Source organism: Eleutherodactylus coqui, chromosome 13, assembly GCF_035609145.1.
Source record: "Eleutherodactylus coqui strain aEleCoq1 chromosome 13, aEleCoq1.hap1, whole genome shotgun sequence".
NCBI lineage: Eukaryota > Metazoa > Chordata > Amphibia > Anura > Eleutherodactylidae > Eleutherodactylus > Eleutherodactylus coqui.
In genome coordinates this window covers 90,161,006-90,188,117 of record NC_089849.1, presented here as the reverse complement: position 1 = coordinate 90,188,117, position 27,112 = coordinate 90,161,006, and the positions used below count along the sequence as shown (strand labels likewise).

The window sequence follows — 27,112 nt, the reverse complement described above, 5'->3', positions numbered from 1 at the left end:
GGTATGTATGAAGAGAGGTTGCGTGGCAACCTCTCTTCATACAGTGCGGGCATCAGCTGTTTATAACAGCTGACACCCGCGGGCAATAGCCGCGAGCGGCCGCGCGGCCGATCGCGGCTATTAACCATTTAAACGCCGCTGTCAATTCTGACAGCGGCATTTAAATCCCCCGAACGATGTTCGGGGGTCCCGCGCGGCCCCCCCGCGGTGAGATCGGGGGAGCCTTGCACGTATCATGGCAGCCGGGGGCCTAATGAAAGGCCCCAGGGCTGCCTTAGCAGACTGCCTATCAAGCCGTCCCCGTGGGGTGGCTTCATAGGCTGCCTGTCAAAAAGCAGTATGACGTAATGCTATAGCATTACGTCATACTGCAGGAGCGATCAAAGCATCGCATCTTAAAGTCCCCCAGGGGGACTTCAAAGTAAAGTAAAAAAAAGAATCAATAAAGTTTTTTTTTAATTGAAAAAAAAAAAAGTTGTAAAAGTTTAAATCACCCCCCTTTTGCCATATCTATTATTAAAAAATCTAAATAATAAATTAAAAATATGTATTTGATATCGCCGCGTCCGTAAAAGTCCGATCTATCAAAGTAGCACATAATTTTTCCCGCACGGTGAACGTCGTCCGAAACAAAAAATGAAGAACGCCAGAAATGCACTTTTTTAGTTACCCTGTCTCCAAGAAAAAATGCAATAAAAAGCGATCAAAAAGTCATATGTATTCCAAAATGGTACTATCAGAAACTACAGGACATCCCGCAAAAAATGAGACCTTGCTCAACTACGTCGACGGAAAAATAAAAAAGTTATCGCGCGCACAAAATGACGACAGAAAATAATTGAAAAAAATTTTATGTCTTTAAAAAAAAAAAAGAGGAGTATAGTAAAAAAAAACCTAAACAAGTTTGGCATCGTAGTAATCGTACCGACCCATAGAATAAAGTTATCATGTCGTTTTTGTTGACATTTGTGTGCCGTAGAAGCAAGACGCACTAAAAGATGGCAAAATGTCGTTTTTTTTCCATTTTACTCCACTTAGAATTTTTTAAAAGTTTTTCAGTACATTATATGGTACTTTAAATAGCACCATTGAAAAATACAACTCGTCCCGCAAAAAACAAGCCCTCATACAGGGACGTGGATGGATAAATAAAGGAGTTATGATTTTTTTTAAAGGGGGGAGGAAAAAACGAAAATGGAAAACGAAAAATGGCCGCGTCATTAAGGGGTTAATACCCTATTGTAGGGAGGGACAGGTTAGCTTAGGAGTCCGTTAGATCAGTGGTCCCCAACCTTTTTGGCACCAGGGACCGGCTTCAAGCAAGACCATTTTTACAAGACCCGTCAGGGTTGGGCGGGACATGGGCGGGGTTTTGGTTATAGGGGGCGGGGTTATGAAGGGGGTTGGAGTTTAGTGCATTCTTATTTAGTTATGACATTAGAATGTCCTGGCAGTACACACATAGGGCAGTGTATAATCTCCCCCCCCCCCAGCACACACATAGGGCAGCATATAATTTATCTCCCCCCCCCAGTAATAGACAGCCCCCATCCCTCAGTAATAGACAGCCCCCACCTCTCAGTAATTAGCAGCCCCTCCCCCTGTAATAAGCAGGTCCCCCCCCAGTAATAAGCAGGTCCCCCCCCCCCCAGTAATAAGCAGGTCCCCCCCCCTAGTAATAGGCAGCGCCCCACCCCCAGTAATAGGCAGCGCCCCCCCCAAGTAATAGGCAGCAGCCCCCCCAGTAATAGGCAGCCTCCCCAGTAATAGGCAGCCTCCCCAGTAATAGGCAGCCTCCCCAGTAATAGGCAGCCCCTTCCCCTGTAATAAGTAGCCCCCAGCCCACCCCAGTAATAAGCAGCCCCCCAGTAAGCAATCCCCCCCAGTAATAAGCAGGTCCCCCCCAGTAATAAGCAGGTCCCCCCTAGTAATAACCAGCCCCCCCAGTAATAAGCAACCCCATTCCCCTGTAATAAGAACACCCCCCCCAGTAATAAGCAGCCCCCCCAGTAATAAGCAGGTTCCCCCCAGTAATAAGCAGGTCCCCCCAGCCAGTAATAGGCACCCCCCCCCAGTAATAGGCAGCCCCTTCCCCTGTAATAAGTAGCCCCCCCCAGTAATAAGCAGCCCCCCCAGTAAGCAACCCCTCCAGAAATAAGCAGGTCCCCCCCCAGTAATAGGCAGCCCCCCCGTAATAGGCAGCCCCCCCCAGTAATAGGCAGCCCCTTCCCCTGTAATAAGTAGCCCCCCCCAGTAATAACCAGCCCCCCCCCAGTAATAAGCAGCCCCTTCCCCTGTAATAAGTAGTCCTCCCCCCCAGTAATAAGCACACCCCCCCCCCAGTAAGCAACCCCCCAGTAATAAGCAGGTCCCCCCTGTAATAAGCAGGTCCCCCAGTAGTAAGTAGCCCCCCCAGTAATAGGCAGCCCCTTCCCCTGTAATAAGTAGCCCCCACCCCCCAGTGATAACCAGCCCCCCAGTAATAGGCAGCCCCTTCCCCTGTAATAAGTAGCCCCCAGTAATAACCAGCCCTCCCAGTAATTGGCAGCCCCTTCCCCTGTAATAAGTAGCCCCCCCAGTAATAGGCAGCTCCCCAACCCATATACTTACCTCCTCCCTGCTGTCGCTCTCTGTCTGCTTGCCCTGACGTCAGCCCGGAACGCTTCCTCCCCGAGTCCTCTCCTGCGGAACTAATGAGCAGGGGACTCGGGGAAGAGTATCCTGGCTGCACAGACGTCAGTGTGCGCCGGCATCAGCGCGATTACCAGCGGGGAGCTGCGGCGCCCTCGCTGGTAATCGCTTCGGTGGTCAGCGGCGTCGGCACGCCGCGGACCACATAGCACAAGGCAGCGGGCCGGATTCGGCCCGCGGGCCTTGTGTTTAGAGTAAAAGTTCCCGGCGGTGCCGCGGACCGGCGCTAAACACCCAACGGCCCGGCCCCGGTCCGCGGACCGGCGGTTGGGGACCCCTGCGTTAGATCATTCCAGAAGCGCACTTCTCTGGTCACCTGGAAAAAAAGTACTTTTCATACAGATAAATAGAAAATTAGCCAAAAATGTAGGTGCCAGTAGCAGATGGCTTCCTGCTGAGCCTGGGACTAGTCCAGCCCTACCCTAATGTACCGTATTTTCCGGCATATAAGATGACGGGGCGTATAAGACGACCCCCGACTTTTCGTCCTATATGCCAGGAATGCAGTGTGAAAAAAAAATAATCAATACTCACCTCTCGCAGCGCTGCTGCAGGCTTCCGCGCACTCGTGCACGCCGGCAGAGCATTGCTTTGTGCAAGTGGGGCTTGAATGCCCCGCCTCCAGAAAGCTAAAGCTCTGATTGGCTAACTTAGTCTGGCGTTAGCCAATCACAACCATTCAATGACGTCATGAATGGCTGTGATTGGCTAACGCCAGACTAAGTTAGCCAATCAGAGCATTAGCTTTCTGGAGGCGGGGCATTCAAGCCCCACTTGCACAAAGCAATGCTCTGCCGGCGTGCACGAGTGCGCGAAAGCCTGCAGCAGCGCTGCGAGAGGTGAGTATTGATTTTTTTTTTTTGGAACAGCACCTCATTATCTGTATACCCGGCGTATAAGACGACCCCCGGCTGCAGAGCAGATTTTTCAGGGTTAAAAGGCCGTCTTATACGCTGGAAAATACGGTACTATGAATGTGAGGACCATCAAATAGCATATACATTCAGTGCTCTAGTTTCTCCAACTGAAACAACTAGTAAAAAGCAGAACTAATACAAAGTATTGAAAGACTAACTAATCTAGGTGTTAGTATTCATCTAAGAATGCATGAAGCTAGTGGCATACATTAATAACAATAAATATAACTACCTGTAGTCTGGCGTCAAACAATGGACTACGGGCAGTCTGTAGTCTTTGCAGTCAACAGTGTGAAATCTGAATAACCTGCGTAGCATCTGTGTTATTAGAACACTCCTGTTTATAATGGAAGTGTTAACTAAAACGTAAGCCCAAACAGTAAAGGAGAACTACCAAAAGATGTAGGTTAAAGTTCCCTCAGTTTGCTTTACAAGTGTGATAAGTCTTAAGGTCCCGTTCCATAGGCCGATAGTCGCTCGAATAATCGCTCAGTGAGCTGAAACGGAATAACGACTCGGTGTAAACAGGAGTCACTCAATCTCTGATCGACTTCCTGTTTGCAGTGAATAGAGGCGGGTGGCAGGAAGAGCTCTCCGCCAAGCTCCGCCTCCATTCTCTGAACCACCATTGCTCCTGTGTGAAAGCGCAGGAGCAACAGTTGCTGTAACAACCCTTGTAAAGGTCCCTTTATTCTTCACTATAAGCCTGTGACATTTTCTGTAAACGGACAGGCTAAAAAAATAGTAGAATTCACAGAAAAGCTACAATAGCACATAAACTTTTTAATATCTTATACTCTTTCACAAAAGTATAATCAAAAGTCCAAAATGAATCCTAGGGCAGCAATAAAATACTACCCTCAATTCGCCTATATATGTGGAAACCTGCTTATAATGGGACCATCACCCTGATCAGGGTGATCCCATGTTGGAACCTTGCTGTGCCCTATCACAGTATAATATAGAGTAGCATAACAAATTACAATTAGACTGTACCTAATGGCAATGTCGTTAGAGGGGCTGTATCAGATTAGAAATACATGGCCACTTTCTAACAAGAACTGCCCCACTGCTGTCCATGGACTTCAGTACTGCAGCTTAATCCCATTCACAGATGAGTGGTTACATTTCTAGAAGAAAGTGACTATGTTTTCCTAATCTGATGCGGCCCCTTTAATAATAAACTAGAATGAATGCATGAATAGGTGAGTGCTTCCTCTGATTGGTCACAGTGCTCAGCCAATCAGAGGCAGCTCTCTGCTGTCATTCAATAGCTGAGAGCTGCCTCTGATTGGTTACAGTGCTCAGCCAATCAGAGGCAGCCCATTCAGCAGGCGGAGATTTTAAATCCCCGCCTGCTGAAAACTACTGAAAGCAGTTCAGGAAAAGAGCCAACTGGATGCGGCTGAAATCCGGCAGCTGCAGAGAGGTAAGTATAGATTTTTTTTTATTTTTTACACTTTTTAAGGATGGTTTTCAGGGAAGGGCTTATATTTGAAGCCCTTCCCCGAAAATTAATACAGCGCTTGCCGGCTCCATTGAATTCAATGGGAGAACATTACGTTCCTCTGTGACAGGTGTGGGAGAGGATAGCGGGCAGCGCTCTTTTTGAGCGTACAAGTGCCCGTGTGACCGAGCCCTTTGGGCAGATAAACGCTGCTAACAGCGTTTTTTTCTGCTGTGCCGCCTGCTTAGGTCACGCGATTTTTTGTGCGCATCAGTTATACGCACAAAAAAAGTGTGCGATAAAACGCCCGTGTGACTAAGCCCTTAGGGTAAGATTATTTTCCACAGGCTCGAGCATGGGATCATCCTTATCACGGTGATAGTCCCATTATAGGCAGGAGCTCACATGTATGGGGGAATTGGAGGGGAGATTCCATTGGTGGTCAAGATTCTTTTTGGACTTTTGATTTGAAATACAAGTTTTATTAAGATATATTACATTTTAGGTTTATGGTAGCTTTTCGGTAAATTTTTGAGATAACCATTTTCATTTTGCATATAGTGGTATGCCGAAGGCCGCCTTGTTAGTACTGCGCTAGTTAATAAATTAGGAAATTATAAAAATTACAACAACTAATAATATAGTTTTATTTTCTTCTAGCACATGTAAAATGAAAAAATACATCGCTACATTACTACAAGGCTTACTCTGATGATAACAAGATCACAGGGTTAGGAAGTGCTGTCATAGGGACATAAAGGAGTTTTCTGTATGAACCATTAGGGCATATGGAGATATTGTGGGGTCCATTCTGGGGTACTACTTTCATCCATGCATTACTTGTGTACATGAGGAAACATTTTTCCTAAAAAGTCACAGCTACCGTATTTCCCCAAAAATAAGACCCCGTCTTATATTAATTTTTGCCCCAAAAGAGGCACAGGGTCTTCTTTTCAGGGGATGTCTTATACTTACCAAGCAGGCTCCGTCTGGGTCCCTCCCGCTGGTCTCCGGTGCTCTTGATTCAGTCCTCAGCAGCTGACAGAACATCGCTTCCTGGTAACATAGTTCGTAAACCCCACCTCCAGCAAGCAATGGTTCTGATTGGTTCTCGAGTGCCGCAGCTCAGCCAATCACAGCCATTCAATGTGATTGCTGTGATTGGTTCATTGAGCACTGCATTGATTGGTTCTCAAGCACCGCGGCTAAGTCAATCAGAACCATCGCTTGCTGGAGGCGAGATTTGCGAATTCCATCACCAGGAAGCGATATTCTATCGGCTGCTGAGGACTGAAGCAAGAGCACCGGAGCCCAGCGGTCCAGGACGGCACCTGCTAGGTAAGTATTGCTTTTTTTTTAATGTTGTGTAGCTAGGGCTTATTTTGGGGGTAGGGCTTATATTTCAAGCCTACCCACCAAAATCAGTGTCGGGCGTATTATCAGGGCAGGTCTTACTTTCAGGGAGACGTGGTAGTTGTAAAAAGAGTTTCTAGAACTGGAAGTACCACAAGCACCAGGAAACCTGCTCAGTAAGATACATATATTAGAAATCTTTTGGTATTTCTCCTTTAATATTTAAAAACATATCCTCAAAATACAAGATAAATATATAATATATAAAATACATGAGATAGGCATCATCAAAACGACATTTACCAGTCATTGCAAACACACCATGGCAAACATCTTGCATGGGAAGAAACTGAAGGGAAAACACAATACAATTTTATACAGGTTTCCCTCGGTAAGGAGGGAAGGGCCATAATTGCATATTTTGTATCACAGTTGCACGCATACTCTCTGCTTAACCCATTAACACCGCGGGCATTTTTGACCTTCCGACGTCTCACTTTATGTGGTAAGAACTTTGGAATGCTTTTACTAATCCAAGTAAGGAGGCTGTTTTCACACCGGCGTTAGGGTCAGTTCAGGGTTCTCATCTCTCTGCTCCATTTTTGGAGGAGAGAAACTGAAATAAAGTATAATAAAAACGGATCAGTTTTCCCCACATCCAGCCCCCCCCCCCACCCATTGATTTCAATGGAATTTCCAAAAAAAAGGATAGCAAACGGAGAGACCTCCGTTTTGCTTTCGATCCCATTTTTGGGGGGACGGAAAAATAGCACAGTCAGCAATGTGATTTTTCAGTCTAAAAAACCGAAAACCTTACGGAATGGAAGCGAATAGAAGGCTCTCCGGTTTTTGGAAACCCAATTAAAATCAATGGAAAAAAAACCCATCCCTTTTTTGTTTTTCTCCTCCAGAAAGATGTAAACCCTGAACTGACCCTAACGCAGGTGTGAAAGCAGCCTTAGTGGTTCATTTTGGTTGATATGTTTTGAATTTATTTATTAAAATAAAAAGTCCAAAATGTAGAATTTTGGGGGGAAAAAATAAAATTTTTGAAAATTTAAATTTTCTGCTTCTGTGTCATATTACACAAAATAGTTAATAAATAACATTTACCATATGTCTGCTTTGTGTCTGCATCATTTTGTAAGCGATCCCTTATTTTTGCAGGCTGTTACAAGGCTTTAGAAGCTATTTTTTAACATTTTCAATAGCATTTCGAAAATGTATTTTTTTAGGAACCTTTTCAGTTTTTAAGTGGCTTTGAGGTTTCTTTATATTACAAACCCCCCATAAATTACCGCATTTTAAAAACGAAACCCCTCAAAATATGCAGAGCTGCATTTTAGAAGTCTGTTAACCCCTTAATGACGGCCCAATAGTGTTTTTACATGCTGCTGTTGCAGGACGTGTATGGAGGGAGATAGCACCGCTATCAATTCTGACAGCGGCGTTTAAATCCCCCGAACGATGTTCGGGGGTCCCGTACGGCCCCCCCCCCCCCACGGAAAGATCGGGGGAGCCGTGCAGGTGTTATGGCAGTCGGGGGGCTTCTAAAAGGCTCCAGGGCTGCCTGGCAGTCTGCTGAGGCAGTTAACGCCTGTTAACCCCTTCCCTGTCGCGATCTAAGTAGATCGCGGCAGGAAAAGGGTTCACAGAGGGAGCGCGCTGGTTGCTATGGCAACAGGATGCCAGATACCGGCGTCCTGTAATGCCATTGCCTAAGATTGCTGTAATAAGCGATAAGGTATGGCAGGAGAGAAGTCCTGCCATGCCTTATCGTAGCGATCTGCAGTCATGCAGTGTAAGTCCCTCAGAGGGACACAGATGGTATAAAAAAAAAAGAGAAAAATAAAGTACAAAAAATAAAAATATTAAAAAAAAGTTTAAAAAAAACTTTTTTTTAAAAATGCTTTTTCTTATATTATCATTAAAAAAAATTAAAATTCCACATATTTGATATCGACGCGTCCGTAACGACGTGTACAATAAATTGAACATGCTTTTTATCCTGCACGGCAAAAAGCGTTTAAAAAAATGCTAAAAAACTGAGGCAAAATGCTAATTTTGCCTCCCAAAAAACGCAATAAAAGTGATAAAAAAGAACGTGTGTACCCCAGAATGGTACCAATAAAAACTACAGCTTGTATTGCAAAAAATAAGCCCTCACAGAGCTCCGCCCATAGAAAAAATAAAAAGTTATAGCACTTTGAATGCAGTGAGTTTAGAAAAAAATAATAATTTCCACAAAAAAGGGGTTTTATTGTGGAAAAGTGGAAAAACAAAGAAAAAAGAATTTTGGTATCGTTGTAACCATACCGAACCCCCCCAAAAAATGTGTTGTATCATTTATGCTGCATAATTAACGCTTAAAAAAAAAAAAAAAAAATCTATGGCAGAATTGATGCGTTTTCTCTCCCTACGATCATAAAAAAAATAATAAAAGTTTTACAATGTAATCTATGTACAGATCACCACACAAAAAACAAGCCCTTATACGGCCGTGTCGACGGAAAAATAAAAAAGTTATGGCTGTTGAAAAATGGAGAAGAAAAAATACCAAAAATCGTTTGGTCCTCAATGCCAAAATAGGCCGTGTCATTAAGGGGTTAAAAGAGCCATTTATTTTTTAGTTTCCATCTATGAAGCTGTGTGGGGCTTAGTTTTTCGTGGGATGAGCTTATGTTTTTCATTGGTACCTCCCAGGGGTACATACGATTTTTGATCGCTTTTATGAAGTGTTTTGGAAGTTGAGGTGTCATGATAATACAACTATGACTTTTTTAATACTCCGTTTACTGTGTGTCATAAACGACACGTTAACCTCATTCTGTGAGGCGGCAGGATTAGGGCAATACCAAATTTATAAAGTTTTTTTTAGATTTTGCTGCTTTTGTACAGCAAAAGCATTTTTTCATAGAAAAAAATATTTTTTATATCATTACATATATGTATAGATGAGCGAGTATACTCGCTAAAGGCAATTTCTCGAGCGAGCATTGCCTTTAGCGAGTATCTCCCAGCTCGAGACTGCAGGTTCGGGTGCCGGCAGCGGGCAGGGAGCTGCGGGGGAGAGCGGGGCGGAACGGAGGGGAGATCTCTCTCTCCCTCTCTCCCCCCCCCGCTCCCTGCTGCTGACAGCCGCTACTCACTGCTCCCCCGTGCCGGCACCCGAACCTGCAGTCTTGAGCGGAGGAGATACTCGCTAAAGGCAATGCTCGCTCGAGAAATTGTCTTTAGCGAGTATACTCGCTCATCTCTACATATATGTAATGATGAGCCATAACTTTTTGTATTTTTTCATCTATGGAGTTGTAGGAGGCCTTCTCTTTTCTGGAATAATTCACGTTTTCATTACTACCTTATTGGGGTCTGTACAACTTTTTGATCTCCTTTTATTCAGTTTCATCAGATGTGGAATGAACAAAATCAGCTATTCTTGCATGGTTTTTCCTTTTACAGCGCGCACCATGTGGGATAGATAACATAACTTTGCAGTACAGGTGGTTACAAACACGGAGATACCAATTTTGTAAGGGATCTTTCTGCCGTAATAAATTGTTTTGTAGCAGAAAAGTAACATTTTTTCTTTTCACTTTTTTAGGTGAAATAATTTTTTAAAAACTATATTTATTTGTCCCGAAATGGGGACTTTTGTAGTGCAGGGTATTAGATATAGCTGTAATTATTCTCAGCATTGACCGCAGCATCTAAGTGGTTAAAGTGACAGGAGCTCAACGTTATTGGTCTCTAATCGCTTCCTGATGCCTAGGCTGTTAGAAACTGGGACAGCAGTACGGATAGTGCTGCTAATGTCTTATGAAGTGCCGACGTAAAAAGGCAGCACATCAGAAAAAGTACTCTGAACAGATGTCGTAAAACACTATACAGTGGTCGTTAATGGGTTAATAAGAAATGCTCTGTGGATGGAACATTGGGATCAGAGTAGCTGAGCCGCTGAGTCCAGGGATGTACGTTTTATACTCACCTTCCTCGCTGTTCCCTCGTTGTCAGCACTCAACCCCCCACTGCAGTGCATTGAGGTATGCACTAAGTAGTCCTCCCATTCTATGCGTAGACTAGGACTATTTAGTGGAACGCTCAATGCATTCAGCGGTGAGTTTGCACACTGACAACAGAGGAAAAAGTGGGAAAGGTAAGTATTAAACTTACATATCCAGACCCAGCGGCTCAGCTACTTTGGTCCCATGAGGTTAGCTTATAGGGCTCAAAAGTAGCTGTTCGATTCCCTTTAAACTTTTGGATGCATTCCTACCTCCACGTTAATAGTCCATGTGAGGAGCAAACACTTATTGCAAACGGTGGGATAGGATCCCATCAGAGGGATGCTGGAAAACCTGCTCCCCTATGTGAATTCTCTGATGTTTAACAAGATCTGATTTGTCATTAAAACATTTCCCACAATCCAGACATGGAAATGGCTTCTCCCCTGTGTGAAGTCGCTGATGTTCAAGAAGATGTGATTTCTGGGAAAAGAACTTTCCACATTCCGAACATGAAAACAACCTCTCGTCTCTATGAGTTCTTTGATGCCTCTCGAGGTTTCCTTTAACTGTGAAACATCTCCCACACTCCGAGCATGAAAATGGCTTCTCCCCTGTGTGACTTCTCTTATGTTGAATTAGATTAGATTTTTTGCTAAAACATTTTCCGCATTCCAAACATGAAAATGGCTTCTTCCCTGTGTGAATTCTCTGATGTTCAATGAGATGCGATTTCCTTGAGAAACACTTATCACATTCATTGCACGAATATGGCTTCTCCCCCGTGTGAACTCTCTGATGTTGTACAAGATGGGATTTATGAGTATAAGTTTTACTGCATTCATTACATGAAAATGAACGTTTTTTTTTCTTTATTTCCTCGTGTGTAATAATCGTTGCTCCTTGTGTACCGCAATTGGAACAAGAAAAGGAGGAGAACCTGCCACATTGGCAACATGGAAGAATTTCAACCCCCTTGTGACTTTTACTTTTTCGAATACATTTATCAGGAGGTTCCTCGTAATCAGAAGGATCAAAAGGCAGATCTCGACTGGAAAGTCCTTGACGTGTGTTGGGGTTATAGAGTGTTTTTCCTGGAGAATCATGCGTGATATCAACATCTTCCGCTTCCGAATCTGGAGTTACAAGCTGTTCTTCTGGGCTCTCACAGCATCTTTCTTCTAAAATTAAAAGGGATTATTATTTTCTGCTTATTTTATAGAGATCTCATTTTATACTATTCCAACTGAAAGACCTGAATGCTGCCGACCACTATGAAGCTATATGGGGGACGTATGATCGTATTCACAGACATTCGTCCCCATACATTCTGTATCGGCCTATGTGAAGGTCAGGTAAATGAGTGCAAATCTCATTGATCAGCGCTTGCCATTGGGTTGAGAATGACACATGTAAAACGACCTGAAGTGCGCTTTTGCCTTTTCCATTTTAAAAACAAGAAATCACTGGGCTAAATCGGATATTCTTTCCTGCTTCCAACAAATCAACTTAACCCTTTCCAATCCACTGTCTGACGTCTGAAAACATTCTGATTGAAGACTGTACAGCTCTGATGTTGGAAGACATCCGGCAGGGTATTCTTACTGTATATTACTGGCCGCTCTGTTGTTGGGGCCTCTCCAGCATGTCCCATACCGTAGTACTGGCTCTTGCCAGCAGATGGCACCATTGTATAATGGCAGAAAGAGAAAGCCGCCTAGGAAACCTTGAATCCAAAATTGGATTGCAAAGGGTTAAAGAGGCCGCCCACTTCTTAGCTAGTGATAAAATATCATCAGTAATTAGCTTATGGCTCTGTACACATCTACAGTGTCCCAGTAAGCAGCTAATAGTCTATGTTGGTGTAGAAACCTTCTTTCCTCTAGACACAGAGGGCACCCCCTGCTTAGAATCACAGTCCTGGGTATAAATAGATGATGGGAGAAATCTCTATACTGTCCCCTGATATATATATATATATACACACACACATTTATTAGAGCGCCCCCTTGTTATAGTCCTGGGTATAAATAGAGGATGAGAGCGATCTCTGTATTGTCCACCCATTCCGTTTATTTTTGCAGTTGCCCGCCTTTATACCCGCTCAAGCTCTGATATGTCCTTCTTGATTATCGATGCCCAAAACTGTCCACAATAGTCCATCTGTGGTCTGACCAGTGACTTGTAAAGAGGAAAAACAATGTTCTCGTTATCAGCCCCTAGACCTCTTCTGATGCACCCTGATGATTCTATTTGCCTTGGCAGCAGCTGCCTGACACTGGTTGCTCCAGTTAAGTTTACAGTTAAATCCCCAAGTCCTTTTCCTTGTCAATGTTCCCCAGTGGTTTCCCATTTAGTGTGTAATGGTGACATGTATCTCCTCTGCCCATGTGCAGAACCTTACATTTATCACTGTTAAACCTCATTTGCCTCTTTTCTTCCCAAGTCCCCAATTTATCCAGGTCCTCTTGCAACCACCTTGTGTCCTGTCTTGTGTTATTCTTTACATAAACCAATCTTTATATTTTTTTCCCTATGTTAATTGAAAGGAAACAATTTAATCCCCCAAATCAATCCCCTCGGGAATAAGATATGCAAATTAAAAAAATCCATTAAAAGATGTCCTTAGCGGAGGCGAGGTGAAGTTCCAACGTCTAGTGCTCTTATACATCTTCTCTATAACACAGGTACGTACCCAGGTGACCCTCATTTTTCTTAAGTATTTTGATACTGGATGTTCCAAGGATTTTAGAAAATATTACACTGCTCACCTACTGTCGTCCTAAAAGATATTTTAGTTCGCGCTATATACATTTACTTTTTACATAGATTTTTTAAAAATCCTTGATTTTAAATGATCTAGTTCATCAGAATTCTGTACTTTGGTAATCAATTGAACAGGAGCAAGGTAGCTATTATGTTGTGTAATATTTGGAATCTTACAAACAGGTAGGTGCTTTCAGCAGAACTATACAGAAATACTGGCTATGGCTCAAACAGGTTTATGTGATGACACGTCGATGTCAAAATTTTCCGCATTTTGGCACTTTTAATAAATATACACAAATTCTGTCTATTTCTACCACCTAAATGAAGTACAATATGTGGTGAAAAAAACTATGTGAGAATCACTTGGATATGCAAAACCTTTACAGAGTTTTTCTATGTTACAGTGACACATGTCAGATTTCCAAAATTTGGCCTGGTCATTAAGGCGCTAACAGGCTTAGTCACTAAGGGGTTAAAAGAAACTTCTTGAGGCATCCACTGGGACAAGCACTTTGCTGAGAAACAGGGAGGTCACCTTGAAGGGACGCATGCATGTGCTATAGAAAAGATCAAATGAGAACTAGACGTGGCGACTTTATTTTAAAAAAAAGTCCAAACGGAAGTAAGATGGATTTTCTTTATTTGGATACGTTAGCCCCAAAAGGAAGGAATTATGTGCTTTCAAATAATAAAGGAAATAATGATTTTTTATTTTAAAAAACTGGTTTATAATAATGCTTCATTTACATCCTTTGTCAAAAACAAAAGTCCCGCTCCCAGAAGTTGCTGTTTTGCTGCAAAACTCGGCATGCAGTTCCATCTCAGGCAGATCTGTAAATGATGAGAGTTGTGGTGATTAGATGAACAGTCTTGTCACCGGAGGTCCTAAAAGTGGTTCCTCCTTGGCCTATAAAAGGCTCTCGGAGGCCCCTTGTGTGTAGTGACCTCTTCCGCTTGCGTAGAGCTTGTTGACCACTAGACGCCTCTACGGCGCAGAGAAGAGATTTCACCCCGTTACCAAAGTCTGAGAGGGGCGCATTATTGGGATGGGAGAAGCTGGATGGTCGTATCAATGAATTGCCCCCCACCGGCCCATTCTGACCAGATTGTTAGGAGGTGTTGAGACCAGTGGATGCATGAGGGCACACAAGGAGACTGGGTTCAGGGCCACCAATAGAGAGGATCGTTCGACAAGCACGAGCAGCTTCAAGTGCTTTGTTGTCTGCCATCCAGAGACTGATAGCACCATTGTTACATCCCTGCGTCTTTTGGAACTATTTCCAGGCGCTTGACTGAAGGACATCATGGCATCCATTACGTGTACTGCCTTCGACACCACCGTTGCCTCAGTTTGCAGTGGTGTCATGAATGACAAAATTGGACTGCTACGGAGTGGAAAAGAGTTGTCTTCAGCGACGAATCCAGATTTAGTTTGGGCGCTGACGACAGCCGTGTTCGTGTCTTGCGACCTCGGGGTCAGCGCCTCAATCCTGCCTTTGCTGTGGAGCGTCACACTGCCCCCTGCTGGTGTGATTGTCTGGGGGGGCCATCGCATACAACAGTCGGTGACTCCTAGTAGTGGTACGAGGGACAATGACAGCTCAGCGATATGTTCAGGACATCCTGCAGCCACATGTGTTCCTCTCATGGCGGCTTCCAAGAGGCATTTTCCAGCAAGATAATGCTCGGCTGCACACACAAGGGGGTCACAGGAGCCCCCACAACATTGTCACATTTCCCTGGCTGCCCGGTTGCCAGATTTATCACCAATAGAACATGTATGGGACCATCTGAGAAGCCAACTTCATCTTATGCGTTTGCACAATCTAGAGGCTCAGTTAAAGCAAATATGGAGCGATACGGAACCTCCATGAATGCTCGTATCAATTCTTGTATCCAAGCTAGAGGTGGTGTAACAGGGAACTAGAGTCTCTATGCCTACCTGTATCACATCTTGCATCCAAGCTAGAGGCGGTAAAACAGGGTACTAGAGCCTCCATGCCCACCTGTATCACATTTTGCATCCAAGCTAGAGGCGGTACAACAGGGTACTAGAGCCTCCATGCCCGCCCGTATCACATCTTGTATCCAAGCTAGAGGTGGTACAACAGGGTACTAGAGCCTCCATGCCCGCTCGTATCACATCTTGTATCCAAGCTAGGGGTGGTACAACAGGGTACTAGAGCCTCCATGCCCGCCCGTATCACATCTTGTATCCAAGCTAGAGGTGGTACAACAGGGTACTAGAGCCTCCATGCCTGCCTGTATCACATCTTGTATCCAAGCTAGGAGCGGTACAACAGGGTACTAGAGCCTCCATGCCCGCCCGTATCACATCTTATATCCAAGCTAGAGGCGGTACAACAGGGTACTAGAGCCTCCATGCCTGTCTGTATCACATCTTGTATCCAAGCTAGAGGCGGTACAACAGGGTACTAGAGCCTCCCTACAAGGGGTCAGTTTTCCACAATAAATGATCCTTTTGCTCTGACATTGTAATCAGTTACTTATATCAACATTACAATCAGAGAAAGTTTCCCCCCGTCCGACAACTCCTAAAGAAGGGATTGGTGCTGACAATAAGTGTACATAAAATGTGAGTTTTTATAGAAGTGTGTTTATTTTACTAATGTATTTATTTGGATTTGAACCCATGACTGTATAGAGTTGTGGGATGACGGAACAAGTCACTGTGTGTTTATAAATATCCTGCTGATTCTATTCTTCTAGCTAGATATAGATAAACAAATTCTTGTTTTATATAAATTTGCATATGACAAAAATTGCATATTGGTGTGAGCACAGATTGGTGCAGAAATGGAGGTTGGTGTGAAAGGGTTAGAATCATGTCACCAGTTAGATATGGTTACTTTCAAAGGTTAGGACTGTAGTGAAGGAGGAAAGAATAAAAAAGTGGGACAAGAGAGTAGGGAGAGGGTATTGGCATCCCTGTGGACTATAACTTTCCCTGAAGAAGGGAAACATATTTCTCCCGAAACACATCTGTGTTTTGGGCTCGGAAGGCTTCCATATCTGACTTGGTGATGTCACGGACATCCACGAGGGGCGCGCACATGTGAATACCATGATAGGATGATGGGGATGCAAGGTATAATTCTCCCAGGCTCACCTGCTGGATAACTGATTAATGGCTCTGGTGGGTGGATGTAAAAAGGGAAGAGGAAATGTGCACTTGCTCTCCTGGAGCCACAAACAGCCATAGCTGTAAACACCGCTCTGTTGTAAAAAGTTTGGAGCGAGTACTGGACTTGGAATTTAGACTTGTTTGGTGTTTTTTTTTGGGGGGGGGGGGGAGATCACAACTAGCTACCACCTCATAGTGAGGACCATTTATGTACAATTGCATGTTGTGTATGTTAGGAGCAACATAATGTCAACAGGGACTTATTTTCTTCATTCATCTGTGCAGGCCAAAGAATCACCACAATGTGGCGCCTGGTACATCTTTTGCTTTGTAGAAACATGCTACGGAATAGTAGATATCAGCCTTCTGCAAGATCGCCAACAGCAACTTCCTGTGTACCATAGACATAGTAGGGACCAATGTTCTCTGACTCACCTACTGGGCACACTTATCTTACCTGTGTTGCTATCAGTAGTAATGCTCTCCTGCTTGCATCTTTGTCCTTCTTTCAGATACATATCATCTGACTCCAGAGCTTCAACTTTAATAATGAAGAGGTCATTTTCCTAAGAGAAAAGAAAACAGAAAAATACCATTTGATAATGTCTAACGAAGTGGTAATGATAACCTAATGAATGATACGTTAGAGAAAATGAGATTTATCCAGTTCATCTGCAAGGGGTAGATATACTTTGACATTCGAAGAGACTTCAACTACACCGACCTGTGGGCCATTGCGAGTCTTCTTTACACAATCTTCAATAAGACAAGGGCTAGGACAGCTATCTGGTGAAGCGCTCTTGAGTGGCCTATCTGCAGGAGACGTACATATGAGTTAAGACTCAGGTGTTTAAGTGATTCTCAAAACGTATCTCTACAACCAAGGAAAGCCTCTTACCTGATGATTTGCAAGGCTTGCTGGACTTCATCAGGACTTCTGTGTCTATTCCTAAACAGTCTGATGTTTCCTGCATAAAAAAGTATTCACATGTAAACAACTTCTAGGAATCTTCTCGTAAAGGTAAAGCTTCCTGGTGCAAGCACCGAGTCATGACTGACTCCTCAGCTGACGTCACATTGTGCCGTTTTTTTGCAGGGTGGTTTGGCATTGCCTTACCCAGTCATCTTTTACCCCCCCCCCCCCCCCCCCCAGCAAGCTGGGTACTCATTTTACCGACCTAAGAAGGATGGAAGGCTAAGTCAACCTTGAGCCTTCCATCCTTCTGAGGTCGACCAGCTACATGAACCACACGGGGATTGAACCCGCAACCTTCAGTTCTAGTAACCGACACAATCACACGGATCCATTGGACAAACGCTCACCTCTCCAGCTAGCAGCTCGTTGATCTTCTGAGTAATTTCTAGGATTTTGTGCTCATTTTCCCCCTCATGTATGAAGTTAGGTGGAGACTCGGTGATATAGCAACTGCTGGGGATCACAAAGTCTTCAGATGTCTTCTTTACTACTGTGTAATCCTGCGTATTGAGAGAGGGGCCGGTAATCGCCATAAACATTCCCAGACTCCATCAACTATCCATTCTTATCCCTGTTACATCACATAAAGGTCACATCCCAATTTTCAGAATTCCTCACCTCTCCCGTTAACAGGTAGATGATCTCCAGGGTAAGCTTTAATATTCTCTTGGCCTTCTCATCTGTGTCCTTGTCCATCTTCAGGAGGTCAGTAGAGGAGGAGGCACTGGTCATATGGAAAAGACCTAAGCAGGGACGTAGGAACATAAATAAAGAGATGCATTCCATGCCGAAGGGTATTTTCTCCCTAAATTGAATATTTTAGATTTGTTTTGCATTAATTGGAGCATGCATAGAACATAGAGAAAAAGTCAGTATTCGTTCTTAGGTTACATTACTACTACTACAGTGCAGGACGCTTCAGCCTCGTTTAGTGCATCAGTTATACTCTGTCCTTTACAAAAAAAAAAAATAAAACATGCATATCTATTTCTTGAAGTCCGATGGCTCAGCACAAGCTTCTACTGAACATAATCCACAACTAAGGCTCCTTTCACATCTACATTGTGGATTCCGCTTTCCTGCACTGTTCAGGGGGCAGGAAATGGGAATCCCCACAGCCGAAAGGTTCCATCTCTTCACTATAATGGGGTCCGTCCGCTTTCCGTGTAGCTTTTTCTTCTGTTTTTTTCAACCAAATCTGCAATGAAACATCCGGCTGAAGTGTCTGATGCAGATGTCAAACCAGCCTGAGGCCTCATGTCCGCTGGTGGGTTGGATTCTCTGTGCGGGAGCCCGCAGCAGAACCCCATCCTGCCCGCGACCAAGGACATTGCATACCTGTGCTGGTAGGCAGTGGAGTCCACGAGGACCTCTCTACTTCTGGGTTTTCTGTAATGTGGATGATCCGCACAGCCCACCATTAGACATGAGCAGTCCGTTTTTTTTTTCCAATTTCTCGCGGATCCGCGGCCTGTGCATCAGACGGCTTCTATTGACTTCAATGGAAGCCGTCCGTGCGAAAACTGCGCAGAAATGGAGCATGGTGCAAATGTTTTCCGGACCAAATGGTCCACAAAACAAATCTGCACGCTTTAATTAATTTGCGGATGCCCATGCTTCTTATGGGTGGCATGATTTGCGGATCTCCCAGACATTGGGTTAATAGCTCCACTCTGCCGCACAGCTAAGTGGGTCTGTTGCCACCGGGGGTCAGCTGTAATAAACAGCTCTGTGATCTCCGCTCATACATACCACGACCCTGGAGGATGTAAATGTACGCCCTATATTGGAAAGAGGTTAAAATCAAGGAAACCTGCATATTTGCGCACAAAAATGAATGGGATTTGATGGGTTTTTTTCTACGCACATAAAAAACTGCCTATAGGAAGCAACACACAAGGAATTGGTGTATTTTGGTCCGTGAATATGCTGCGAATTCATGGACTGAAATAATCAATACAGCTGTATGAAACAGCCCGAAAGCGAAGAAGAGATTGGTGGTAGGCCGTTTCCCATCTACGTTGGGACCTCCGTCACAGATTCCAGATTCGTCTCAAGATACCGGGAAACATGCGCTGAACTCGAACTATAAGATGCCATTCACATGGCTGTATTTTAATCACTAATTTCCTATCTGTAAGCCACAGGGACAGGGGATAACCTGATCGTCGGGGTCTCACCACTGGTCTCAGATTTAGAGAACAGGACTCTTGCGTCCCTCTCTCCTGTCAATGTGCGGTTCGCTTCTTCCCCGCAGTGATGGCACTCTGATTGGATCGCTGGCCGAGTGTGCGTGATCAGTACTCCATTCAGTCTCCTCTGCACCGCATGGGGTGCAGTAACCCCACAATGGGGAGGATGGGGATAAAGGACCCCACCCATCAGCCAGTTATCCCCTATCTGTAAATATGTTGTGGATAGGGTATAACTTGATATTCTGGTACAACCCCTTTAACGCCTTACGTACGCTGCCCTTTTTTTTTTCCTGCCCACTGTAAAAAAAATCTGAACTCTTTTATTTATCCATCGACAGAGATGTCTGAGGACAGGATGAGTTGTATTTTTTTATACTATATAATGTACCATATAATGTACTGGAAAACTTTTTAAAATTCTTAGTGGAGTGAAATGGAAAAAAAAGGAAATTCTGCCATCTTTGGGGGGGGGGGGGGATCTTGTTTCTACACTGCAGCAAAAATGACATGATAACTTTATTCTGTAAGTACGATTATGACGATACCAAATTTATATATATATTTTTTTTTCTGTACTACTTTTAAAATATAAAATATCTGGAAAAGGTGCATTCCATGGTAACGGACAGGACACGCAAACGCAAATTTTTTCACATTTTTTATTTAAATATATTTTTGTCTGAAACTTTAAAAATAGTTATAGGTAGTTAAACTATGCACTGGGACAAATGTATCTATGTCATACCTACCTCCTAACTTTCTATCAACTCTTAGTAAATGACATGTTACTTTTAGTAACAGACAGGACATGCAAATGATTAGCAATTGCAGAATGCTTGTTTTTTCCAAAATTTCTGTTCTCCTAGATAATATATAATCAAGACTCTTTCGCATTATTTTCAGTATACTCTAGAGATGAGCGAGCACCTAAATGCTCGAGTCCGCGTTATTCGAGTCGAGCTTTTCGTAAAATTTGAGAGCTCTACTCGAGTAACGAACCCCATTGACTACAATGGGAGACTCGAGCATTTTTGTATGTGGGACGCCGGGTGCTGAGCTTTTTTTTTTTCTTGTCTGTCTCTCTCTCTCTCTCTCTCTCTCCCCCTGCCTGCCTGCCAAAACATTTGCCATTGACACGCGCACTGCATCGCGGCGAGGCCAAAACAGGCACGTCACAGCAGGGAGGAGCCAAAAACTGGGGCCGGGTCGAACACAGCGTGATGCTTGTTCGAGTAATGAGCACCATCGAGTACGCTAATACTCGGCAGAGTACGTTCGCTCAACTCTAGTATACTCTTAAAAGATTGTCTGTTTTGTATTTGTTCTGATCTGTTAGTTATAAACACCCCTAATTTATTTTTCCATATGGTAACAGACAGGACGTGTTTGAATGTAAACTTACTAAAAATAAGAATAATCCTTTTTTTTAGATGTTTTATTCAGTAACAGGTAACTGCAATATATATGAACCTTATAAGACTTAAATTATGAACTTTTGTTGTAAATTATAATGACCATTAAATAACAGAACGATTAATTACACTTTCTTGGTAACAGACCGGACATCTAGTTGGTGGGCTATTGATTCTACTATAAATTACATAATATAACAATATAATAAGTTACTTTACCTCACTGGCTTACTTTTGGTCACATATGTTCATTAAAAACATCTATTCACTTCTATACTGAAATGTGGACTGAATAAATATTTATTTTCAATCTGTCAAAACTTGTGAAAACATGTGGAAGCTTGCATGGCCAAGTCTGAGTGCGGTATTAGATATGATTGTGTTAGAAGGAATGTTTGAGAATAGTAAAATATACTCTCTAAGAATCATAAAAACATAAATCATCGAAAAATATTAACATGAATATATTTTGCTTTTTTTGTCAAAAATTTCTATCTTTAAATGGAATGAGCGAAAAAAAATAAAATAAAACATTTTATGCCAACATAACTTTTTTATTTAAGTTGTGTGGGGCCTTAATTTTTGTGGGACGTCCTGTAGTTTCTATATTTTTGAAGTACATACTACTTTTCGTTACATTTTTCCTGCAGACAGGGTGACCAAAAAAGTGCAATTCTGATATTTTTATTTCTGACAACGTTGACTGTGCGGGGTAAATAATGTGTCACTCTGATAGATCGGACTTTTATGGATGTAGTAGGATTTTTAGTTAAGATTTTTTTTTATTAGAAATATGGCAAAATGATTTTTTAACCCCTTTAAGGATGCGGCCCTTTTTTGCTGATTACTTTATCTAGTTTTTTCTTGCGATGCGGCAGTGCTACAAATCGCATGTATATGAAGCCCATGCTTTTCTATGGGTCCAATGTTTTGTAGGCTGCTACATTGCGAGAATACAAAATTGCGCCATGCTCCATACAGCCGCGATTTGCGATGTTTTGTAGCCCAAGTTTCCCTATATACCATTCCTTCCAGTTTTCATGCAGAGTGATACAACTTTTGCAGTGGGAAGTCCTATTGTTTTCGCCCTAAAATAAGCCCTAGATGCATAAAAAAAACAATATATCTCTAAGAGGCGATGGCTGTGATTGGTTCATTGAGCGCTGTAGTGATTGGTTCATTGAGCGCTGTAGTGATTGGTTCATTGAGCGCTGTAGTGATTGGCTGAGCTGCGGCGCTTGAGCACCAATGAGAGCCAGCGTTTCCCGGAGGCAGGGTTTTTGAAACATCTGACCAGGAACCGCTGGCTGAAGACTGCAGACAGGCGACGGAGCGGACAGGGCCTCTCAGATGATGTATTGTTATTTTTAGAATGCAGCTATGGCTTATTTTCGGGGTAGGGCTTATATTTCAAGCTCCCCCATCCCCTGAAAATCTCAGCAAAGGAGCGCTACAAAATGCGCTATCACCGCGAGTAAACGCAGCAATATCGCACAGATGTGATATCACTGCAATTTCCTCCTGGTGATATCGCTGTCGCCGGTGTGAAAGAGACCTTATGGGTGTGATCACTGCGCTGATGGGTTTTACCGTAGACCGGTACGGTACGGTTATGGTCTGTCGTCATCCCACTTCATGCGCAAAACTGCTGCTCACTTGTAAAACCGTGCAGCCATGAAAACTCGAGTTATAACCGGTGACATTATACCATAAAGCTGCGTGTCGGCCATAACGTGACCGTTACGTGTGACTGGAGATGCCGTACAGGTCACCGCAGGAGATGCCGTACAGGTCACCGCAGGGGATGCCGTACAGGTCACCGCAGGGGATGCCGTACAGGTCACCGCAGAGGATGCCGTACAGGTCACCGCAGGGGATGCCGTACATGGCACCGCAGGGGATGCCGTACATGGCACCCCAGGGGATGCCGTACATGGCACCGCAGGGGATGCCGTTCATGGCACCGCAGGGGATGCCGTACAGGTCACCGCAGGGGATGCCGTACATGGCACCGCAGGGGATGCCGTACATGGCACCGCAGGGGATGCCGTACAGGTCACCGCAGGGGATGCCGTACATGGCACCGCAGGGGATGCCGTACATGGCACCGCAGGGGATGCCATTCATGGCACCGCAGGGGATGCCATACAGGTCACCGCAGGGGATGCCATACAGGTCACCGCAGGGGATGCCATACAGGTCACCGCTGACGGTTTACGACTCGGCTCGCCCCCATCTACTCCGCTGCGGAGCGGCCACATACAGACGCAGCCACCTTCCCATTGACATGTATAGAGAATATAGCAGCTGGAAATGTGAAAACTGCAAAAACCATAATATTTGCATGTAGCTGCACAGGGGGACCCAGAGGGAATTTTACTGTTTGGCCCCTAGGGGCCCCAGCATGACATTGCTAAACCGCACTGCAGCCGCAAACCTTCAGCAGCAGTGCAGACAGCTGCACAATAGTGAGAACATACATACCGAGCAGGACCTGATTTGTAGCCACTCGCTCCTGGGGCTGAAGGACCTGTGTGACGTCAGCGTCATGTGATCACTCACTAGAGGGGCGGAGCTCCGCCGTGGCGAGAACCCGAGCTGATGTCACGTGAGGGGAGAGAGAGCAGGGGCTCTGAGGAGAGCTGTGCTGAGGGGAGAGAGAGAGCAGGGGCTCTGAGGAGAGCGGTGCTGAGGGCAGAGAGAGGCGGTTCATAGGAGAGCTGTGCTGAGGGGAGAGATAGAGGCAGCTCTGCGGAGAGCTGTGCTGAAGGCAGAGAGAGGCGGCTCTGAGGAGAGCTGTGCTGAAGGCAGAGAGAGGCGGCTCTGAGGAGAGCTGTGCTGAAGGCAGAGAGAGGCGGCTCAGAGGAGAGCTGTGCTGAGGGGAGAGAGAGAGGCGGCTCTGAGGAGAGCTGTGCTGAGGGCAGAGAGAGGCGGCTCTGAGGAGAGCTGTGCTGAGGGCAGAGAGAGGCGGCTCTGAGGAGAGCTGTGCTGAGGGCAGAGAGAGACGGCTCTGAGGAGAGCTGTGCTGAGGGGAGAGAGAGGCGGCTCTGAGGAGAGCTGTGCTGAGGTGAGAGAGAGAGGCGGCTCTGAGGAGAGCTGTGCTGAAGGCAGAGAGAGGCGGCTCAGAGGAGAGTTGTGCTGAGGGCAGAGAGAGGCGGCTCTGAGGAGAGCTGTGCTGAGGGCAGAGAGAGGCGGCTCTGAGGAGAGCTGTGCTGAGGGCAGAGAGAGAGAGACGGCTCAGAGGAGAGCTGTGCTGAGGGGAGAGAGAGTGGCGGCTCTGTGGAGAGCTGTGCTGAGGGGAGAGAGAGAGGAGGCTCTGCGGAGAGCTGTGCTGAGGGGAGAGAGAGAGGCGGCTCTGAGGAGAGCTGTGCTGATGTGAGAGAGAGAGGCGGCTCTGAGGAGAGCTGTGCTGATGTGAGAGAGAGAGGCGGCTCTGAGGAGAGCTGTGCTGAGGGGAGAGAGAGAGGCGGCTCTGAGGAGAGCTGTGCTGAGGGGAGAGAGAGAGGCGGCTCTGAGGAGAGCTGTACTGAGGGCAGAGAGAGGCGGCTCAGAAGAGAGCTGTGCTGAGGGCAGAGAGAGGCGGCTCTGAGGAGAGCTGTGCTGAGGGGAGAGAGAGAGGCGGCTCTGAGGAGAGCTGTGCTGAGGGGAGAGAGAGAGGCGGCTCTGCGGAGAGCTGTGCTGAGGGGAGAGAGAGGCGGCTCTGAGGAGAGCTGTGCTGAGGGGAGAGATAGAGGCGGCTCAGAGGAGAGCTGTGCTGAGGGGAGAGATAGAGGCGGCTCTGAGTAGAGCTGTGCTGAGGGCAGAGAGAGGTGGCTCTGAGGAGAGCTGTGCTAATGGGAGAGAGAGGTGGCTCTGAGGAGAGCTGTGCTGATGGGAGAGAGAGATGGCTCTGAGGAGAGCTGTGCTGATGGGAGAGAGAGAGATGGCTCTGAGGAGAGCTGTGCTGAGGGGAGAGATAGAGGCGGCTCTGAGGAGAGCTGTGCTGAGGGGAGAGAGAGGCGGCTCAGAGGAGAGCTGTGCTGAGGGGAGAGAGAGGCGGCTCAGAGGAGAGCTGTGCTGAGGGGAGAGAGAGAGGTGGCTCTGAGGAGAGCTGTGCTGAGGGGAGAGAGAGAGGCGGCTCTGAGGAGAGCTGTGCTGAGGGGAGAGATAGAGGCGGCTCTGAGGAGAGCTGTGCTGAGGGGAGAGATAGAGGTGGCTCTGAGGAGAGCTGTGCTGAGGGGGAGAGAGAGGCGGCTCTGAGGAGAGCTGTGCTGAGGGGAGAGAGAGAGGCGGCTCTGAGGAGAGCTGTGCTGAGGGGAGAGATAGAGGCGGCTCTGAGGAGAGCTGTGCTGAGGGGAGAGATAGAGGCGGCTCTGAGGAGAGCTGTGCTGAGGGGAGAGATAGAGGCGGCTCTGAGGAGAGCTGTGCTGAGGGGAGAGATAGAGGCGGCTCTGAGGAGAGCTGTGCTGAGGGGAGAGATAGAGGCGGCTCTGAGGAGAGCTGTGCTGAGGGGAGAGATAGAGGCGGCTCTGAGGAGAGCTGTGCTGAGGGGAGAGATAGAGGCGGCTCTGAGGAGAGCTGTGCTGAGGGGAGAGATAGAGGCGGCTCTGAGGAGAGCTGTGCTGAGGGGAGAGAGAGGCGGCTCTGAGGAGAGCTGTGCTGAGGGGAGAGAGGCGGCTCAGAGGAGAGCTGTGCTGAGGGGAGAGAGATGCGGCTCAGAGGAGAGCTGTGCTGAGGGGAGAGAGAGTGGCGGCTCTGTGGAGAGCTGTGCTGAGGGGAGAGAGAGAGGAGGCTCTGCGGAGAGCTGTGCTGAGGGGAGAGAGAGAGGCGGCTCTGAGGAGAGCTGTGCTGAGGTGAGAGAGAAAGGTGGCTCTGAGGAGAGCTGTACTGAGGGCAGAGAGAGGCGGCTCAGAAGAGAACTGTGCTGAGGGGAGAGAGAGGCGGCTCAGGAGAGCTGTGCTGAGGGGAGAGAGAGGCGGCTCTGAGGAGAGCTGTGCTGAGGGGAGAGAGAGAGGCGGCTCTGCGGAGAGCTGTGCTGAGGGGGGAGAGAGGCGGCTCTGAGGAGAGCTGTGCTGAGGGGAGAGATAGAGGCGGCTCTGAGTAGAGCTGTGCTGAGGGCAGAGAGATAGAGGTGGCTCTGAGGAGAGCTGTGCTGAGGGGAGAGAGAGGCGGCTCAGAGGAGAGCTGTGCTGAGGGGAGAGAGGCGGCTCAGAGGAGAGCTGTGCTGAGGGGAGAGAGAGAGGTGGCTCTGAGGAGAGCTGTGCTGAGGGGAGAGATAGAGGCGGCTCTGAGGAGAGCTGTGCTGAGGGGAGAGATAGAGGCGGCTCTGAGGAGAGCTGTGCTGAGGGGAGAGATAGAGGCGGCTCTGAGGAGAGCTGTGCTGAGGGGAGAGATAGAGGCGGCTCTGAGGAGAGCTGTGCTGAGGGGAGAGATAGAGGCGGCTCTGAGGAGAGCTGTGCTGAGGGGAGAGATAGAGGCGGCTCTGAGGAGAGCTGTGCTGAGGGGAGAGATAGAGGCGGCTCTGAGGAGAGCTGTGCTGAGGGGAGAGATAGAGGCGGCTCTGAGGAGAGCTGTGCTGAGGGGAGAGATAGAGGCGGCTCTAGGGAGAGCTGTGCTGAGGGGAGAGATAGAGGCGGCTCTGAGGAGAGCTGTGCTGAGGGGAGAGATAGAGGCGGCTCTGAGGAGAGCTGTGCTGAGGGGAGAGATAGAGGCGGCTCTGAGGAGAGCTGTGCTGAGGGGAGAGAGAGGCGGCTCTGAGGAGAGCTGTGCTGAGGGGAGAGAGAGGCGGCTCAGAGGAGAGCTGTGCTGAGGGGAGAGAGAGGCAGCTCAGAGGAGAGCTGTGCTGAGGGGAGAGAGATGCGGCTCAGAGGAGAGCTGTGCTGAGGGGAGAGAGAGTGGCGGCTCTGTGGAGAGCTGTGCTGAGGGGAGAGAGAGAGGAGGCTCTGCGGAGAGCTGTGCTGAGGGGAGAGAGAGAGGCGGCTCTGAGGAGAGCTGTGCTGAGGTGAGAGAGAAAGGTGGCTCTGAGGAGAGCTGTACTGAGGGCAGAGAGAGGCGGCTCAGAAGAGAACTGTGCTGAGGGGAGAGAGAGGCGGCTCAGGAGAGCTGTGCTGAGGGGAGAGAGAGGCGGCTCTGAGGAGAGCTGTGCTGAGGGGAGAGAGAGAGGCGGCTCTGCGGAGAGCTGTGCTGAGGGGGGAGAGAGGCGGCTCTGAGGAGAGCTGTGCTGAGGG

General features: G+C 46.5%; 1 protein-coding gene across 1 annotated transcript in view; it reads right to left on the bottom strand.

The window, feature by feature from the left end:
- The window catches only part of LOC136588451 (zinc finger protein 271-like), a 55,015-nt gene extending 31,530 nt beyond the window's left edge, over positions 1 to 23,485 (bottom strand). Inside the window, exons 1-7 of the mRNA XM_066587664.1 lie at positions 23,391 to 23,485; positions 17,918 to 18,042; positions 17,647 to 17,799; positions 17,222 to 17,291; positions 17,048 to 17,136; positions 16,781 to 16,889; positions 10,776 to 11,590 (exon numbers count right to left, since the gene is read on the bottom strand). Coding sequence (XP_066443761.1) covers positions 10,776 to 11,590; positions 16,781 to 16,889; positions 17,048 to 17,136; positions 17,222 to 17,291; positions 17,647 to 17,799; positions 17,918 to 18,031 — 1,350 coding nt within the window. The 5' untranslated portion in view covers positions 18,032 to 18,042; positions 23,391 to 23,485. The remainder of the gene's footprint in view (positions 1 to 10,775; positions 11,591 to 16,780; positions 16,890 to 17,047; positions 17,137 to 17,221; positions 17,292 to 17,646; positions 17,800 to 17,917; positions 18,043 to 23,390) is intronic.
- Positions 23,486 to 27,112: the final 3,627 nt, after the last annotated feature.